General features: G+C 51.5%; 3 protein-coding genes across 11 annotated transcripts; 2 read left to right on the top strand and 1 right to left on the bottom strand.

Moving 5' to 3' along the window:
* Nucleotides 1-756: 756 nt before the first annotated feature.
* Nucleotides 757-9138, top strand: LOC122388828 (DNA-directed RNA polymerase II subunit RPB11-like). 3 transcript variants are annotated; one of them, XM_043380261.1, is made up of 3 exons: nucleotides 874-924; nucleotides 5497-5532; nucleotides 8527-9138. In XM_043380261.1, exon 3 carries the CDS (start codon nucleotides 8613-8615, stop codon nucleotides 8964-8966), a length of 354 nt encoding a protein of 117 aa, XP_043236196.1. In that variant the 5' UTR covers nucleotides 874-924; nucleotides 5497-5532; nucleotides 8527-8612; the 3' UTR covers nucleotides 8967-9138. The 3 variants fall into 3 exon arrangements, with proteins under 3 accessions (XP_043236197.1, XP_043236198.1, XP_043236196.1); XM_043380262.1 differs by lacking the exons at nucleotides 874-924; nucleotides 5497-5532 and adding an exon at nucleotides 757-845; XM_043380263.1 differs by lacking the exon at nucleotides 5497-5532 and having other exon boundaries at nucleotides 855-918.
* Nucleotides 775-7546, top strand: LOC122388826 (ketimine reductase mu-crystallin-like). 6 transcript variants are annotated; one of them, XM_043380255.1, is made up of 3 exons: nucleotides 820-864; nucleotides 4917-5019; nucleotides 6345-7546. In XM_043380255.1, the coding sequence occupies exon 3, from the start codon at nucleotides 6386-6388 to the stop codon at nucleotides 7328-7330; it is 945 nt and encodes a 314-aa protein (XP_043236190.1). In that variant the 5' UTR covers nucleotides 820-864; nucleotides 4917-5019; nucleotides 6345-6385; the 3' UTR covers nucleotides 7331-7546. The 6 variants fall into 6 exon arrangements, with proteins under 6 accessions (XP_043236192.1, XP_043236190.1, XP_043236189.1 ...); XM_043380257.1 differs by lacking the exon at nucleotides 4917-5019 and having other exon boundaries at nucleotides 775-864; XM_043380254.1 differs by lacking the exon at nucleotides 4917-5019 and having other exon boundaries at nucleotides 850-927.
* Nucleotides 9139-9215: 77 nt separating the features above from the next.
* On the bottom strand, nucleotides 9216-16385 carry LOC122388825 (G patch domain-containing protein 3-like). Of its 2 annotated transcripts, XM_043380253.1 has the most exons (3): nucleotides 16296-16385; nucleotides 11277-11871; nucleotides 9216-10913 (listed from the first exon to the last, which is right to left on the bottom strand). In XM_043380253.1, exons 2-3 carry the CDS (start codon nucleotides 11535-11537, stop codon nucleotides 9780-9782), a joined length of 1395 nt encoding a protein of 464 aa, XP_043236188.1. In that variant the 5' UTR covers nucleotides 11538-11871; nucleotides 16296-16385; the 3' UTR covers nucleotides 9216-9779. The 2 variants fall into 2 exon arrangements, with proteins under 2 accessions (XP_043236188.1, XP_043236187.1); XM_043380252.1 differs by lacking the exons at nucleotides 9216-10913; nucleotides 11277-11871 and adding an exon at nucleotides 12705-14616 and having other exon boundaries at nucleotides 16296-16373.
* Nucleotides 16386-17784: the final 1399 nt, after the last annotated feature.

The raw sequence follows: 17784 nt of genomic DNA, 5'->3' as shown, positions 1-17784 counted from the left end.
TCCGTTTTTTTGGGTGAGGCCTTCCCCATTGGCCATTTCCAAGCTAAATCGTGGTGGAGACTCGGAGAGAGTCTGGAGACCTCAGCCTCGGTAGTCGGTACCCTGCGGGCTGCGCGCTGCGCCACCTTGCGAAACATAAAGCAGCAGTCCTGACATCTACAGGCGCTACTTTTCATGAAAGCGCGGATGTGTTCGCGCTTATGCGAAGAAAATTCTTCCGAGTATGGTTGATAATGAGATTAATTGTTGTCATTTATTTATTTATTAATTCATTGGCAAAAGTACCCTAATAAATCGGTAAAGTAGCTTAAACTGTATCGTTTTTCCTTGGGAAAAAATGACGAACTCATCCTAAGACATCCAGATTATTGGATGCGTTCGTCAGTTGTAAGTAGTTCAGATTTTTGGAAAAATTTGTTTGTGGAAAATCATAATATTTCAAAGATATGCCTATTTTTGAATAATTTATGCATATATCTGCATTGAAAAATGATTGTAAAGCAAAATGCCAAAAGATTATTGTCAATTTATTTTCTCAAATCACAATTTACGAACGCACAAAACTCCAGCTTTTAATTTAGTGCGTGTGCGAATTGCGGCCAAGAAAAAAGATTTAAACTGTCTTTATTCCTCTTAAAACAATGAAGGATGAATGAGGAAAATGCTGTTTTGAACAATTGTATATTTATTTTTTCTCAAATAAGCAAAAGTACAAAATTTTCAACTATTATTACATTTGCTCTCACAAAACTCATCACTTTTAAGCATGACGTCATGTCAACCAAACTTACTAGCGCCATCTCTGGAGAGCATCTTTCGAAACCTCCAGACGATAGAGAGAGCCCGTGTGTCGTCGTTTGAATTGTTGAGTTGATGAGTTTATTCAAGAGTTTATTACTGCGAATTTGAGGAATTTTTGTGGGTGTCGTGAGTCATTAGCGTCGCCACGGGGGGGCAAGCGGGGCAGCTTGCCCCCCCAACCTCGGACCGGGCACCCCCTGAGATCGATACAGATCCGATGAGATTTTGGAGTCGGGAAAAAATGGGGGGGGGGGTACCTTTCTGAGAATGCCTGTGAGGTCAGACTCGGTTGGAGCGTGCAGTTCAAACCAGAGTCTGACTCGCAGTCGCCAAAGTCTTCAAGACTCCAAGCGTAACCGGACAAATCTTCGTATGGCATTTCTTCGTCGCGCAATATTTCGTCCGCATTTCTTCGTCCGCAAATCTTCGTCGGCGCATTTATTCGTGTCGCATTACTTCGTCTCGCATTTCTTCGTAGGTGCAAAAATTCGTAGCGCATTTCTTCGTATCCGCATTTCTTCGTCGGCGCATTTCTTCGTCAAGCATTTTTTCGTCCACGCATTTCTTCGTCTACGCAAATCTTCGTCCGCATTTCTTCGTCCACGCAAATCTTCGTCTGCGCAAATCTTCGTCCGCAAATCTTCGTCTCCGCAAATCTTCGTCCGCAAATCTTCGTCTGCATTTTTTCGTCCACGCATTTCTTCGTCTACGCAAATCTTCGTCCGCATTTCTTCGTCCACGCAAATCTTCGTCCCCGCAAATCTTCGTCCGCAAATCTTCGTCCGCAAATCTTCGTCCGCAAATCTTCGTCCGCAAATTTTTGTCCGCATTTTTCGTCCACGCATTTCTTCGTCCAATCAAATCTTCGTCCGCAAATCTTCGTCCGCAAATCTTTGTCTGCGCTATCTTCGTCTCCGCAAACACTCGTCCACAAATGTGGTTCAATAAAAGCATGAAGAAATATCAGACAGTCAAGTGAATGACGAATTTGATGCATGGAATGGATGATGTCAGGTAGATGAGGTCAGTCAGGTGTTAAGCTATTGTATTTGGAGCCGACAATCGTAACATTCCATATCATTTGTGTCCCGGACATTCTTTTTTTTCGCGGTCGTTGAACGACAATATAATCTCTTGTACCCTCGCCGGCATAGGCGGCGGAACGGGGAGGGCACCGGGGCACCGTTCCCCTCTTTAATTTTGGCCTTTTAACAGTAGCCCTATGGGCGTTGCATGGAAAGCATATTGGACCAAAAGTCGGCAGTGCCGTGCCCCCCTTAATTGAAGATGTTCCGCCGCTACTGCCCGCCGGACCTATTTGTTTTCTACGGTACACGCCGGCCGAGGGGGCGGGTACGACCCCCCCCCCCCCCCCCATCGCCGTTTCGCCACTGGTGGAGCTAGCGCGTCGCGGAAAAAACGAGCGTGTGCGCCGTTACGAGCCGCAGAGATTAATACCCGATTTTAAGGCCTTCTAGGTCAGGGGTCGGCATACGGCCCGCGGGCCGGATCCGGCAAGGTGGGTGACGGTTGGATCCGGCCCGCGACCATCTGACGTCCGGCCCGCGGCTGGTATCAGCGACTTACATCGTGTTCCGGCCCGCCCCCCCCCCCCCCCCCCCACACACACACACACCGCCTGGAAGGTTAAGCGAGTAGACCACGTGAAGCCGCCAAGTGCACGCAGCTGCAGCAGTCGTTGATGCTGCGCGCAAAAGCTGCTGACCAAATCTTACCGTTGCAAGTTTTGTCTAGAAGTAGAATTAGACAAAAACACCCGCAAATGGTGTTTATAAACTCATGAAGTGTGCGAAGGAAGAACTGTTGTGCCAAAGCACATTTGAGTCACTTTTATATCGGAGTCGATTTATGAAGGAACCGCGGGCCGGAACACGATGTAAGTCGCTGATACCAGCCGCGGGCCGGACGTCAGCTGGTCGCGGGCCGGATCCAACCGTCACCCACCTGGCCGGATCCGGCCCGCGGGCCGTATGCCGACCGCTGACCTAGAAGGCCTTAAAATCGGGTATTAATCTCTGCGGCTCGTAACGGCGCACACGCTCGTATTTTTTCCGCGACGCGCTAGCTCCACCAGTGGCGAAACGGCGATGGGGGGGGGGGGGTCGTACCCGCCCCCTCGGCCGGCGTGTACCGTAGAAAACAAATAGGCCCGGCGGGCAGTAGCGGGCACGGCACTGCCGACTTTTGGTCCAATATGCTTTCCATGCAACGTCCATAGGGCTACTGTTAAAAGGCCAAAATTAAAGAGGGGAACGGTGCCCCGGTGCCCTCCCCGTTCCGCCGCCTATGCCGGCGAGGGTACAAGAGATTATATTGTCATTCAACGACCGCAAAAAAAAAGAATGTCCGGGACACAAATGAGGAATGTTACGATTGTCGGCTCCCAAATACAATAGCTTCACCTGACTGACCTCATCTACCTGTCTTCAAAAGTTTTGATTATCCATTCCTTGCATTAAATTCGTCATTTACTTGACTGTCTGATATTTTTTCATGGTTTTATTGAACCACATTTGTGGACGAATGTTTGCGGAGACGAAGATAGCGCAGACAAAGATTTGCGGACGAAGATTTGCGGACGAAGATTTGATTGGACGAAGAAATGCGTGGACGAAAAATGCGGACGAAAATTTGCGGACGAAGATTTGCGGACGAAGATTTGCGGACGAAGATTTGCGGGGACGAAGATTTGCGTGGACGAAGAAATGCGGACGAAGATTTGCGTAGACGAAGAAATGCGTGGACGAAAAAATGCGGACGAAGATTTGCGGACGAAGATTTGCGGAGACGAAGATTTGCGGACGAAGATTTGCGCAGACGACGATTTGCGTGGACGAAGAAATGCGGACGAAGATTTGCGTAGACGAAGAAATGCGTGGACGAAAAAATGCTTGACGAAGAAATGCGCCGACGAAGAAATGCGGATACGAAGAAATGCGCTACGAATTTTTGCACCTACGAAGAAATGCGAGACGAAGTAATGCGACACGAATAAATGCGCCGACGAAGATTTGCGGACGAAGAAATGCGGACGAAGAATTGCGCGACGAAGAAATGCCATACGAAGATTTGTCCTGGAATCGACTCCAAGTCCAGACTCGGAAATGTCAATGATGTGATTCATTACATGTTTCTAGTTCGTTCTTTATTACATTTTACAGCTGATTTTCATAAGTTTTGGAGTGCTGACACAATTTTCGTTCAAAGCGTGAAACGAAATCTTCGGGGCCTTTCTCAACTCTCGTCAAATGTCTGCGACAGGCTCAAGTACCGTACAGTCTGTCTTAAAAGTACCGCGCAAAGTGACGGTGGATCCATCATGCCTGACCGAGGAAGGGCCTACTAAATTTGAGTCACTGAAGCAATTCACATCCTCGTCCATTCCCTAGGTCAATTGGTTCGGTGACTTTCAAATTATAGCATGACCTACCTCAGTCAGGCTTGATGGATCCACCGTCACTTTGCGCGGTACTTTTAAGACAGACTGTACACTCCACTGAGCCCTAAAGAAGCTTTCAGAGGGCCCAAACCGGCCTCTGAAAGCCCCACTGGTGTCCATGTTCTCTGAGGGCCCATACAGGGATCTTTGAGCCTTCGAACATTTCTGAGAACCTTAACTGGCCTCTGATAGTTCAGCCAAATTTTTGAGGCGACAGACTTTGCCAACCCCAAGCCGGCATCTGCGGGGTCACAGCTCACGTGTCCCTGAGCGGACCTGTCCCTGAGGTCCGCAACACATGTTTATTATGTCCCTACGTAGGGTCCTTAGGGATTCGACATAGACCCCGAGGGTTCACACTGCTATCCGAGGGCTCCAGGCTCACCCTGGGCCTAGTCTCTTAGCGCTCGCCGCCCACACTGGCTTCTGAGGACCCCACCTTGGGCTCGAAAAGCCCTAAGGCACCACGTACGCGTAAATATTTGAGGTGACCCACGTCGATCTCCGGGATCCTAAGCAGGCTTCTGAGAGTCAGCACTGACCCTGAGTGGCCTGAAATGGCCTGGAAGTCACAAACCTATCTCTAAGGGATCCCTTGCCGCTATGCCGTGCGTAACTTTTCGTTCTGTTTAACAGTTTTTGTTCACGTTTGCAGCGCTTCCCTTCACACGAAAAACGAGAAACTTTTGTTCACACTCGAGTGAACAAAACATGTTCACACTCGAGTGAACAAAACACTTCCTCTCACTGGAGCAAAGGTGAATTACTTCCGATTCACACTTCACACATTCACTCTCCGCCGAATGCCCAACTCAGCTACGATCGGCGGCTGGGATAAGTCCTATGCATTTCACGTAAAATATCTGCATGCATGCGTGAATGGAGGTTTTAGCAGGGTGATCCGATCAAATGGAGCGTTTTTCACCTCTTAATGGGTAGGTAATGATCATGAGCGTCGAGCGTCTGCACAGGGGCCCTCGCCCCTCTGCAGTGCGTCGGCAATCGCAGCCACTATAATTCTACCAGTCGTTTTGTTATGAAATTTCAAAATTTCGAATTTTTCTGTAAAAAAATTACATGTCATAGCTAGAAGGAAACCTTTGTCACCATGGGATTCCTCGCACCATTGCGCGTCGAATGATATGTAAAATGAGTGATTTAAGACTGGGGAAAGGCAAGTTTTGACACAAAAGTTGATTTTGCCCCCCCAACCGAAAATCTCTGGCGACGCCTATGTCGTGAGTGCTGGATAACGATAACGAATTATCACGGTAAGAGTTGATTTACACAGAGATGTGTCCGACCATTTAGTGTGGCCTGTGGGAAATCTTAGCTCAATGGTTATGGCAGTAATTATGTAGTGATGATTTCTGCACCTCCAGTCTCCACACTCAACAGTGACTGTGGCCTATATCACTTTTTCTTGGGCACTTGAACAGTTTCAACAATACTGCATTTGCTGTTTTCAGTTCTTGGTACTGGCACTACTCCGGCTTACCTCAGGCCTCAACTGTACCTAAGTGGTCAGCAGCCCAGAAATTTCTTAACTCTGCCCTGACTTTCCAAGGGCTGTTCTGCTATCTGCCCCGGCCCCACAGAGTTTGTCCTGACAAGATCCTGTCTAACCCTGTCATATTTTGCAGACTGGTGCCTGCACTGCACACAGCAAATCATTGAATAAAACCCATATGAATGTTGGCAGATACCTATGTGACTGCATTTTGTCACAAATAACAAATAACTTACAGAAGAGCATATGTAGCATGCCTTGCCACAACATCTTGATCCCCACAGTGGTCCAGAAATTAGAAACAGATCTCATTTGTATGAATGGGTACCATCAATCAGAAAGGATTCATACTGGTCTTTGAAGTTTCATTCACCAAGGACATTAATTTTAGAGCATCCAAATCAGCCTTCACTAAATAGATATATTCTAAAGAGAATATGTGGTACGCTGGGAACCATCCATGTGACCTAAATAACCCGAAAACTTCCGTGTCCAACGCCGTGAGGGACGACCGGGTCACGACTGATTTTGGAGCGCGCTGGTGCTGAGCGGCGGCCGCCCGTCTGCCGGCAGCGCTGGTGCTCAGCAGTGAGCAGCGGTCGGACGTTGCTGAGATGGCCGGCGCGCCGCCGTTCCTGGACGATAGCGCCGTAGAGGCGCTGCTGCCCTGGCGGCCGCTGGTGGATGCTGTTGAGCGCAGCCTGGCCGACTACTCGCGCCGGGACGGGTCCGTGCAGCAGCCGGTGCGCTCCAGTTTCTTCCTCCCGCCCGGCTCCGGGTGGTTCGGCTCGATGTCAGCCTTCAGTAAGAGTGCTGACATCATTGCCACCAAGCTGGTGACGTCATTCCCCGAGAACGTCAACCTACCCAAGATACAATCGACAATACTGGTGCACAGTCCCGCAGATGGATCACTGCTTGCGCTGATGAGTGGAGAGTGTATCACCGCCCGGCGCACAGCGGCCGCCTCCGTGGCGGCCACGCGCCACCTGGCGGCGCGCTCCAGCGTGCTGGCCATCCTCGGCTCGGGCGTCCAGGCGCGCTCACACGCAGAGGCGTTCCTGGAGGCCAGTGATGGAGTCAAGGAGGTGCGGTTGTGGGGCCGGAACCGAGCGGCTACTGGTGAGCTGGTGGAGTCTCTGTCTCAGCAGTACCCGGCCGTGCGGTTCGTGCACAGCGAGTCGGCGCAGCTGTGTGTCGCCGGCGCTGACGTCATCAACACCACCACCGCCTCGCCAGAGCCGATCCTGTTCGACTCCTGGCTACCAGACAAAGGCGTCCACATCAACGCAGTGGGAGGCAAGGTTCCTCACAAGACGGAGCTGGAGCCGGCCCTGCTGCAGCGCGCCGCCGTCTACACCGACAGTCGAGAGGGCGCCGCTAGTGAGGTCGGTCCCGTGCGCGTGCCGGTGCACGCCGAGGTGGGAGAGCTGGTGTCGGGCTCCGCCGCAGCCGACAAGGACAAGATCAGCGTGTTCCTGTCGTTCGGGATGGCCGTGGAGGACGCAGTGGCTGCTCGGCTGGTCTGGAGCGGCTATCAGTCGTCGGGCGATCACTGACTGTTGTCAGTTGTATGACAGTCGGTGACGGCTATCAGTCCTCTGGTGATCAGTGACGGGCACGGCGATTAGTCGACCGGTGACCTCTAACGGCTAGTCAGTGACGGATAGATCAGTGGGCTGGCGCTCGGTGAAGCACGACGGCAGCGCCAGGGCATTCCAGCTGTTAAACTTACCATTGGGAAACGAGTGAGAATAAATACTGGACTGAAACAAGTATGTACTCATGGAGACCATGTTTTGTTTTGATGCCCTGATGCCTGTTTTTGAGGGCTCCCCCCTCCCCGAATTCCTATGAAGTCTGATCAGAAACAATTTGGGGTAGGTGGGTTATATTGGACACTAAGATTCAAACTTGTAGATGAACTGTTCTGCTGTAGGAATGAGAGAATCGCTAAGTTTTTTTTCCTTTTAAGAGGCATTTTACCGAGGAAATGAAACGAATGGTACACTCGGGGGCAGATTGATGTTCCACCACTCCCTACCCATCGGGCTCCCATGGCTCAGCACTGGGTGCTGCCAGTGGCAGAACTGGCAGCACTGGCACTGGCAGGCAGTGCTGAGCAGTGCTGAGGGCAGGCAACACTGGCAACAACTGGCTGCTGCAGCAGCCAGTGCTGAGCCATGGGAGCCCGATGGGTAGGGAGTGGTGGAACATCAATCTGCCCCCGAGTGTACCTGCTCAGTTTGAAAGTCTCAGATCAGCTGATGACTTCGCAGGTCGGGTCAATGACTTTTTATTTTTAGATGGCTAAAAAAAGTAATAATCTTTGCGTTGAATCTGTAACAAGGCCTCTACATAGCCCAAACCATGCATGGCCCTACGTAACCTCAGTCTGCGCCAGCCGTAGCCTCAGCGCCAATAAATAAACAATACCGTGTCCACGAGGCAGCCGTTCGGCTCTTAGGTCATCAATAAATGTCAATTCTCGTTTGAATTACATAAACATTATACGCTAGGTTAGTTCGGAAACCTCGTCCAGAAACACGCTTCGGCTGAACACGACATGACATTTGACGTTATGGCTCGGTGACCTGGGCTGAGCTGTTGTGAAACATGACAGAATAGGTAATGTTTTCGAAAGATGGGTCAAAAGTTGTGCCAAACTGGAGATATTTCAAACAAAAATGCCATTAGAGGCTTGATCACCGTCCGTTTTGGAGAGGGTCAAAGCTAACGTCTTTTTTTCCTGCAGGTCATTGCTGGCAACTTCAAGCACCTCAGACTCGAAGAAAACCCACTAAGCAAGTCAGCTGCAACCCGTGAAATCACACAGTCACCATGAACGCACCTCCATCATTCGAATCATTCCTTCTGTTCGATGGAGAGAAGAAAATCGTCCGTGAACAGGACACCAAAGTGCCCAACGCGGCCATCTACACCTTCAACAAGGAGGACCACACCATGGGTAACATGATCCGTAACCAGCTGCTCAAGGACCCGAACGTCATCTTCGCTGGCTACAAGAACCCGCACCCGCTCGAGTCCAAGGTGATCCTTCGCATCCAGACGACGTCGGACTACACGCCTGACGAGGCGCTCATGAACGCCATCACGGACCTGCTCTCGGAGCTCAGCCTGCTGGAGGAGCGCTTCAGCGACGCCGCCAGACACTTCAAGAGCGACCGGCTGTAGCGCAGTGCGTGGGAGGGGGCGGGGAGGGTAGACTGGAACTCCACCGGAACCGGAAATGTTTGGTCCTGTGGGATGGCTGATGTTGGGAGGGAATGTGTTTTTACCTGTACTATGTCCGACTTCGTGTCGATTCAGCGTCATCGTCATTGATCAATACCACGTCTCATATGAACGATTTGTTTCAGTCGTAAGTTATGTAGGTATTTGTCTCACTACGAAGTATCTGATGCTCCATTCATACAGCATGTATCAGAAACAAGGAAAGAATGTATTCCTCTGAACTTCAAGTGAGAAATGGGCAAACTATCTGAAAACATAGTTTCCACTGCACATCATTCACGACGTCGCACAAACACTTAATACTAGCATCATACACTATAATAGAGCAGTCACATATGGTATCAAAGCAAGAATCTTAGGATTCGTTGGATTGGATTAGAAATCTTAGGATTCAGTTAGCAAGTTTGTACTAGAACACGAATAAAACGCGGCTCATTGGGCTGAATCCAAAGTCCAAACGTAACCTTAACAAGTTGCAGGGTCATTCATGCTAACCGAAGGGAACGCGATTTGGACAGCAGTCCTTAGGGCCCTTCGATCTACAAGAACCGCGCTCTATCAAAACGTATGACGTGGGGCAGCAAGTAACTACTACAGATGACAGTGAAATGACAGCTGAGCACATATTCATTACACCCGGACTGGCTAAGAAACTATCCAGGGTCAAACCAATGGAATCACTCCACCAACCGTAGAACCACATACCGCCGCCATGTCCCGCGTCCCTGCCGGTAAGACGACACCGCGCCTTCGTCACTCGGGCGGCTCGCTCTTTATATTGGTCAGCGGGACGGGCAGCGGCGCCTGCTCTCCACTGCCCCAGTCCTCTGCGGCCTCTGAGCGCACGATGGCGTCCACCCAGGCCTCGCCGGGCTGCACCTCAAGCACTGCGTGCACGGCTCCCTCTGGTGCCAGCCAAGGCGACTCGGTCTCACCCCCACCCGCCATCCACGCCACCTCGGAGGGCAGCGCGCACGGCTCCTCAGTCGGCGGCTTGGTTAGCACGCGCGGCGGCCGCTTCCTCTTGGCCGGCCGTGTGGGTGTATCCGTCTCGTCACCGGCCATGTCTAGTACTGTGGTACCAGACTGCATCGCCTGCACCCGGTCTATCCACGCCGCGTGCCGCATCGCCTTCTTGTGGTCGAGGAAAGTGACCTTGGACTGGCCGGTGCTCTTACGGTGCACCAGCTTCACGGCCGGCGCCGCCGAGCCGTCGATTTGCTTCGTCACCACCTTGCGACCGACGCGGAACATGCTCTCGCCAGGCGGCTGAGCGACGCCCTCCCCGCCGGCTGAGGAGGTCGCGCCGGCGCCGCCGTTCGCCGCCGCGCCGGGCTCCTCGCTAGCACGCTCCGTAGGGTGAATGGTCAGCGGGTTAGCCAGTTCCGCCTCCAACAATTTCCTGTCGCGCTCTCCCTGCAGTCGCTCACGCCACGACGTGTTTTTTAGAGTCCTGCTTCGCCACCGTTCGTTCCAGTCGGGTCGTTTACCGTTCTTGGCTTCTTTTGCGACCCCCGGGACACTGGCCGAGCCGGCCGCCGGGCCATCCCCACCCCCGCCCTCGTCCGTCGTTTCACCAATCTCCATCGGCTCCTTTTTCACTGCACTGGGGTCCACGGGCATCACCACTCCACTACCGTCACCACCGGCACCGCCAGCGTGCGCACCAGAGGTGTCCTCAGTGTTCTCGTCGCTCTCACTGCGTACGAGCACCTTGGGCCGCCGTCTCACCCAACCTCGGCTTTTGCGCGGTCGTGGCGGCCGCTGAGCGCGTGCTGACGCCGCCTCAGCCACGCCGTCATCCCCAGCTCGTTTATCAGGTGCAGACTGATCAGTCGGCCCCTGCTCAGAGCTCTGTGCCTGCTCTTTCACAGCGATGCTGCCGGGCTGCAAACAAACTATACGTTAAAAACTGAATAGCGTGTCGGCATCAATCAGTCAGGAAGGTCAGACCATAACAGACAACAGTGTGGCATCATGACACTGCCGAAAGTGCGTACATTTCGCTTTTTTATGATTTCTAATATAACTTTTATTCATTCAACCATAGACGTCTGTACACCCAACAGGACGTACAGAGGTCTATGATTCCACATAACATAACCATCAATTATTAATATCAATCCCTTTGACCTTTTGACTTTATTGGTTTTCCTCTCATGTTCGGTTCAAACATTGGCATCCACAGCACCCATTTATATTATAGCGCAGATACGCCCGTTGTCCCTATACTCCCTGTCGGTAACTTACCTTCATCATAGCTCGCTCCGTGATCTTCTCCCGGGCGCGGACCGCGCGCGACGTGGTCCATTCGAGCTCGTTCACAGCCGACACGCAGGAATCGCAGAGCCGGGCACGATTCTGCACCGGGTGGCCCGCCTCAAACAGCAGCTCAAACACCGTCTTCTTGGAGTACGGCAGGGTCGTGTCCGTGCTGCCGCCGCCCCCGCCCACCTCCGAGCCGCACAGCGCACAGTCCATGGTGCCGTAGACAGCTGGGTGATGGCTCATCTCTATCTCCTGTGTGGCGCGCCCAGAGCAGTGGCCTTCACAGGCGCAGAGGTCGCCATCGTCGCCTGTCGTGGCCCACAGCGATCAGCCACCCTGTTCCGCCTATGAGGGACGCCAGGAGTCGGCACACAGATTTGTTTGTCTGTACTGTTTCGTCCTGCCGCCCGAGATCACCGATGTAAGCATCCCCTGGCCGGTCCTCAGCGGAATGCGCCCAGCAGCGCCATCTGGTTGAGCCGGGGCTGGTAAGTAGAGGGCGCCCCAGCGGCCGTTCGCCAGCTCTGCTACCAGTCGACCGGAGATTTACCCGCGATGGCACCAGCGGGTTTTTTTTCTGCGAAAAGTGGCGCCACAAAGTCAGTTTGAACCGAGGGGAGAAACTGTATTCATTGACGCAAAAAGAAAATACATAGCCTGGTGATTCCATAAATCACTGGAAAATTTGGTGGAACTAATAGGTGGGAGGAATCGATGGACACGGTCCTCGTATTGATGAAAACCGAGCGGCAAAATAGTAACAACGTGCAACATTCGCGCACTGTCATTATTTAAGAGCATAACTGAAGTGATAGGTAGCAAGCTCACTTTCATTGCAAGCTCAGAAATACAAGTCTACATCGTTTCAGCTTGCGTCTTAGAATGGGCCAGGAAAACCGATCTGATTTACTAAATTATGTGAAAGTCAAATATGCATTTTGATCAATATTATAAAAGTAAAGTACGTCATGAGCGTAAGCAAGATTACTATAACACGTCAAGGAACACTAAGAGTAATTACTACCAACTAAAAGCAATTAGGACCTACTACCAAGTCAACAAAAAAGTTTACGTTCAGCCGGGAGTGAGTGATCGGGGGCGACGCAACTCAGTAAAAGTGAGAAAAAGCCTGTATGCATGTCAAGCAAAACTGAGCAGACGACGAAGGTCTAAAACGTATGCTAAAATGTGCGAATGAGCAACGAGTGTGATGAAGAGCTGAGAGAGGCAAAAATCAAACTACGTAATACAAATAGGGAAGCTCACAATACAGGACTGGAGAGCACGGAGACAACGTGAAATGCGAGCTACACGAGGTTAAACATGTTTGTCGTTTCTGCACTCTATGGCGGCAGAAATTAGTGTACTGTGAATGGAGTTAATGTGCTAAATAATTGTCAACAAACGGAAGCGGCTTAAAACATGTATTCATGGCAGTGCGTTGCTCAGAGAACATCGAGTAGATAGGTTTAGACCCAGGCAGTTCTAAATGATAAGGACAGCGTTCTGATTTACGAGCAAATTATATCATGCTGTTGAAAATTATAAGATAAAACATTGTTTAGCATTATGATGTTATTCTAACAACTGAATAAAATGTACGGCTATTTTATACCGTTGGCCACGTCAACAGGACACGGATGACACAAGTTACAAAAAGTCCTCTCCCACGCCCTAGTATCAGCGTTACTAGCACCGTCTCGACGCGGCGGCAGGGCCACCCCCGCCGTGTGTGTTCGTCTAGAGCGCGTTCATAGCGAAGTCATCACACACCGGCAGTCACTCCTGTTGCCGTCGGAACTTCATGTGCGTCGGCGGCAGCGAGGCGTCCGTCGTCTCCTCCATCTCGGTCTGGTGCGGGTCGCTGAACGCCGTGGTGACCACCCCGGCCGCCGACTCGGCGCGCCGTTTTCGCTCGGGCCACCGCTGCAGCCGCTCACCGACAAAGCCAAACCCGCGGCGATCCGTCTGGCCGGCGTTGGGCAGCGGCTCGGCGATGCCGCCCTCCCCGGCGCCCAGACCGCGGCCCTCCGACCAGCCCAGGTTGACCAGCACGCGCCGGCCGAATCCGCGGGTGTGCCGCTCAAACGCACCGATCTCGCTCATCTCTTCGTCACTGTCCGACCCGTCCCCTGTCCGGCGGCCCCGTGCACGTCGGTCACGTCCCCGCTCGAACGCACTCTCGGCCTCCTGACCAGCACGCAGACGCAGCTCGCGGCGCATCTCGTGCGACTGTTGAGCGTCCATATCACCGTGACCGGCGCCCTGCTCGTAACCAGACATATCCACATCCCAGTCGTCAGAGGTGCGCTCGTCAAAGTCGCCGCGCTGCTGGTCCCAGTAGACAGCGTCCGTGTACCAGACCAGGCCCGGACCGCCCTTCTCCCAGACCAGTTCGATCTCCTCCTCGTACAGTCGCTCCTTGGTCCGGTCCTGGGACGTGACGTCATCATGCAGCGCCTCGTGACGGTCCGTCTCCTCCGCGTCGGTTTCGTCGGAGGCGCGCGGAGGCTCCGGGGGTTGTTGCTTCCCCTCTGAGGCCGCTGCCGCGCCGGGCCGGGAGGGGAGGCGATCCAGCAGCTCTGCCCCGCTTGCCGTCCTCACCTCGTCGTCCCCCTGATTGAGGTCCTCCGAGGACACAGGCGCCGTGCCGTAGTCGAGCGGCACAGAGCTGTACTGTCGGCGGCGGGCCGAGCGCGGAAACACCAGGCCCAGTCGCTTCACCAGGCTGGCCGGCAGCCGGCACTTTTGGATCTCAGCTAGGAAGTAGGCGGTCGGCGTGCCCACGTTGCCGCGGGGCATGTCGGCAGGCGGTCGGAACTCGATCATGGTCTGCAGCTCAGCAGCGGCCGGCGACGCGCCGCCATCGGGGCCGGCCGGCAGGCGCAGGCGCGAGATGAAGCAGCGTCGGCTCAGGTAGCTGCCGCCACTGTCCACCCAGTGTTTGCGGTGGTAGAGCGAGAGAAACTCTGCCAGATGGCGGCCGGGCAGTTTGAGCGTGGCACAGCAGGCGACGTGTGACCGCTGTGGCTTGTGACCCGTTCCGACCTCGCCACCCGACGGGCCACTGGCCTGGCCCGCGCTGAGATCGATGGTGTCCGATGAAAGTGATGAAACTTCTCCGCCACTAACAGCAGGCTGCTGGGCGTCTGAGGACGTTTGCTGAACTTCAGGCCGGTGTCGATAGTGAAAGCAGGTGAAGCCACCTTTCTCCAAAAATTGAGAGAAGTAATTGCGCAGGTCTCGTGAATGAAATGTCTTGGGAATGTTGTGCACAATACAAATAACTTCAGAGTCTAGTGCTTCTGTCATCTTGCTGCATCTGCAAGTCAGAATTATTTGCTTTCAATCTTCTGAGACATCTTCACTAGCTATTAACAGGTTTTCATCACCAGATCTTGATGAATGTCAGTGTTGAAATGATGCCAAAATGATGACAATCTCCAGAACAGCTGGAAATGCTTGTGCAAACAATAACATATGTAAACTTATGTATGACTCAGCAAGGGACAATTTTCGTGTTGCTATTAATGACCTGCCAATGTGCCTACATTTAGTATCTTACAAAGCTTTGGCAAACTATAAGTATCAAGTGAGGTTATGCCACTGCACTGGTCATTAATAGACTATCCAGTATCTTGTCCATTACCTAAAAGAGGTATTTTAGAAAATGTGAGCTGAATAAAGCTAAAAGACCAGTTGGATTTGAAACCATAACTAAAATGAGTGTAAAAGGGAATATAAGGCTTAGATTTAAAAACAAGACTGAAGAAGTAGAGTATATGTAATAAAAAATAACTTTTCACACAAAGTAATCAATTATACTTATGTGATTGCTCCATTTTTACACTAGGTGCTGTTCCTTTGCACTTTTCAATCAGCAGGCTGCAGGCTCTTTTGGCTTCTCATTGGTTGAATTTACATGATCTATGCAATTTTCTGAGAGGCCAAGAAATGCAATGAATCAAACATAGAAAACCCTGCAGAATACTGAAAAATGACTCAAAACTGTGCTCTGGTTTGATAATATTATGATAGGTACTGGATACATTAGGTACTAGTGCATGCATGCAGTTGGCTACCTTTTTTGAAGGTATCAAACAAAAAGACTAGTTGAACATGTTCATCTTCATACTGTCACAAACCATCTATCAACCTAGAAAATTGTTTTTAGGACAAGTTACTCCTGAAAAACAGGTGTACTACACTACAAGCAGGAAAAACAAAACCTGATCTAACCTCAAACCTGGCCTAACCTTACCTAACAAAACCTAACCATACCTGACCTGATCTTACTTCCCCTCCTTACCTACAACCTAACAACCTACATACCTAGAACCTACCAACCGACAACCTACCAACCTTCAACCTGCTCGGGCCTTTTGAATACTAACACGGAACACCCCTGACTCAATGTGTGGTCAGGTGAAAATTACATATGTTTTGTGTAAAAAGCATCATAAGTATCAAAGCCTGTTCTCAATTTTAAGCTTAGAAGGATGTGTTCCTACTTATTTCCTTTCATATTCTCATTTAGCCAATTAGTCCAGTTTTTACAGGGTGCAAAAAAGGAAATATGACCCTACTTTTTCTTATCGAAGTTCATTATAGCCTCTAACTTATTTTTTAGAATAGTTACCCGGTGCAACTTTATTCATTCAACAGCAAAGGTACCTACCTAAGACCAACCTCAACCTCAACCGACCTAGATGATGAGCTCGGACAAGACTTCAAAAGAAGTTAGCTTGAATTTAGAGATGTGCATATCAAAAATGCTTTTATATAGAAACAATTTGTTGTGACACAGGCACACATTTTTACACTTCAATTTCAGAGAATTCAAGCACAAGCAAGACATGCACCACGGGTAGAATTTCAATTTGAGTTCAAGTTCATGGTAAGAAGACCAGGCAAGAGGGTCTATGACAATGAGTAAGGAAAGGGGTGTCAATCTCAATTGAAATTACCGTAAAATAATAAAAGATGATATTCGATACTTACCTAATAAATATCTTATTTGTTTTGCGCACAAAACACACAAAACAATTTTATCACCTCTAGCATTCGGCGCAGGCTCGCATATCTGCGCCATTATCGTATCACTACCATATTGGTGCCAAATGTAGTAGTAAAGGGATTTTTGCATTTCGACCTTGATGCGTAAGGCTGAAGGAGAATTTTGCCTGTCATCCGATGAACCCAACCCAGTGGCGCGGGAACCGGGGGGGGGGGGGGGCTAGTGGGGGCTGAGCCACGGGTGTAATTTTCCTAAAATGATTGTGGGTGCCCAGCTAAAAAGTGGAAACTGACCGGAAGGACGTAAAAAAAGCCATGTAGAGGGGCGCCATCGAGTAGGAGGGGCACCAAATGTAGAGGCGCCAGACGGTTACGAGGGCGCCGTGAGACCATGAAAAGGGCGACATTCTGCTAGGAGGGCGCCGAGTGATTGAAAACGCTATGTGGTCCAAGGGCGCTAAGAGGCCAGAAGGGCGCCGCACAGTCAGTAATGCTACGTTCAGGGCTGCGGAATCGGAGTCGGAGTCGGAGTCGGTCGGAGTCGACAGTTGTGACCGGAGTCGGAGTCGGAGTCGGAGTCGATATTAGAAACCCGAGCCGGAGTCGGAGTCGGAGTCACCGAAAATCTGTCGACTCCGCAGCCCTGCTAGGTCTGCGGAGTCGGAGTCGGGAGTTGGAGTCGGTCGGAGTCGACAATTCTGCCCGGAGTCGGAGTCGGAGTCGGAGCTTGTTTTTGAAAGCCGGAGTCGGAGTCGGAGTCGGAGTCGCCGAAAATCCATCGACTCCGCAGCCCTGGCTACGTTGGTGGGGACGTGGGGGCGCCAGACGGTTACAAGGGTGCCTTGAGATCATGAAAAGGGCGTCATTCTCGTAAAAGGGCGCCGAGTGATTGAAAACGCTATGTGGTTCAGGGGCGTTGAGAGGCCAGAAGGGCGCTGAACAGTCGAGGGATGCACGGTGAACAGAGACCTAAGGACGCAAGACGGTCAGGAGGGCGCCATCAGACCATGAGAATGGCGCGGTGCTGTCAAAAGTGCGCCATTCTCCCAGAAGGGCGCCGAGTGATTAAAAACGCTATATTATCCATGAACGCGAGACGGCCAGGAGGACGCCGTTAGAGCATGCGAAGGGCGCCGTGCTCTTGAAAGGACGCCTGCAGCCTTGTAAAAGACTTGTGGGTGCATTTTCATCATTGTGGGGGCATAATTCAGGATTGGTGGTGCACATGCCCCCACAAAGAGATATAAAATTACATCCCTGGGCTGAGCTCCTCCAGCTTTTCGGCTGGAGGGGCTCGTAATGTATTTGAGCCCCCCTCCCCCCCCCCCAGCTGGAGGAATCGAAATCGGAAATCTACCAACATAATTTCATAGATTCATACATAGGCGCGGGAACCGGGGGAGGAGGCAGTGGGGGAAGCTTCAAGCTTGCCCCGCCCCCAAAACTCTGCGGCCGTGGGGGCGGTGCCCCACAA

The sequence above is a fragment of the Amphibalanus amphitrite genome, unplaced genomic scaffold, assembly GCF_019059575.1.
Source record: "Amphibalanus amphitrite isolate SeventyFive unplaced genomic scaffold, NRLGWU_Aamphi_draft 000336F_arrow, whole genome shotgun sequence".
NCBI lineage: Eukaryota > Metazoa > Arthropoda > Thecostraca > Balanomorpha > Balanidae > Amphibalanus > Amphibalanus amphitrite.
This window is presented reverse-complemented; position numbering and strand designations above follow the sequence as displayed.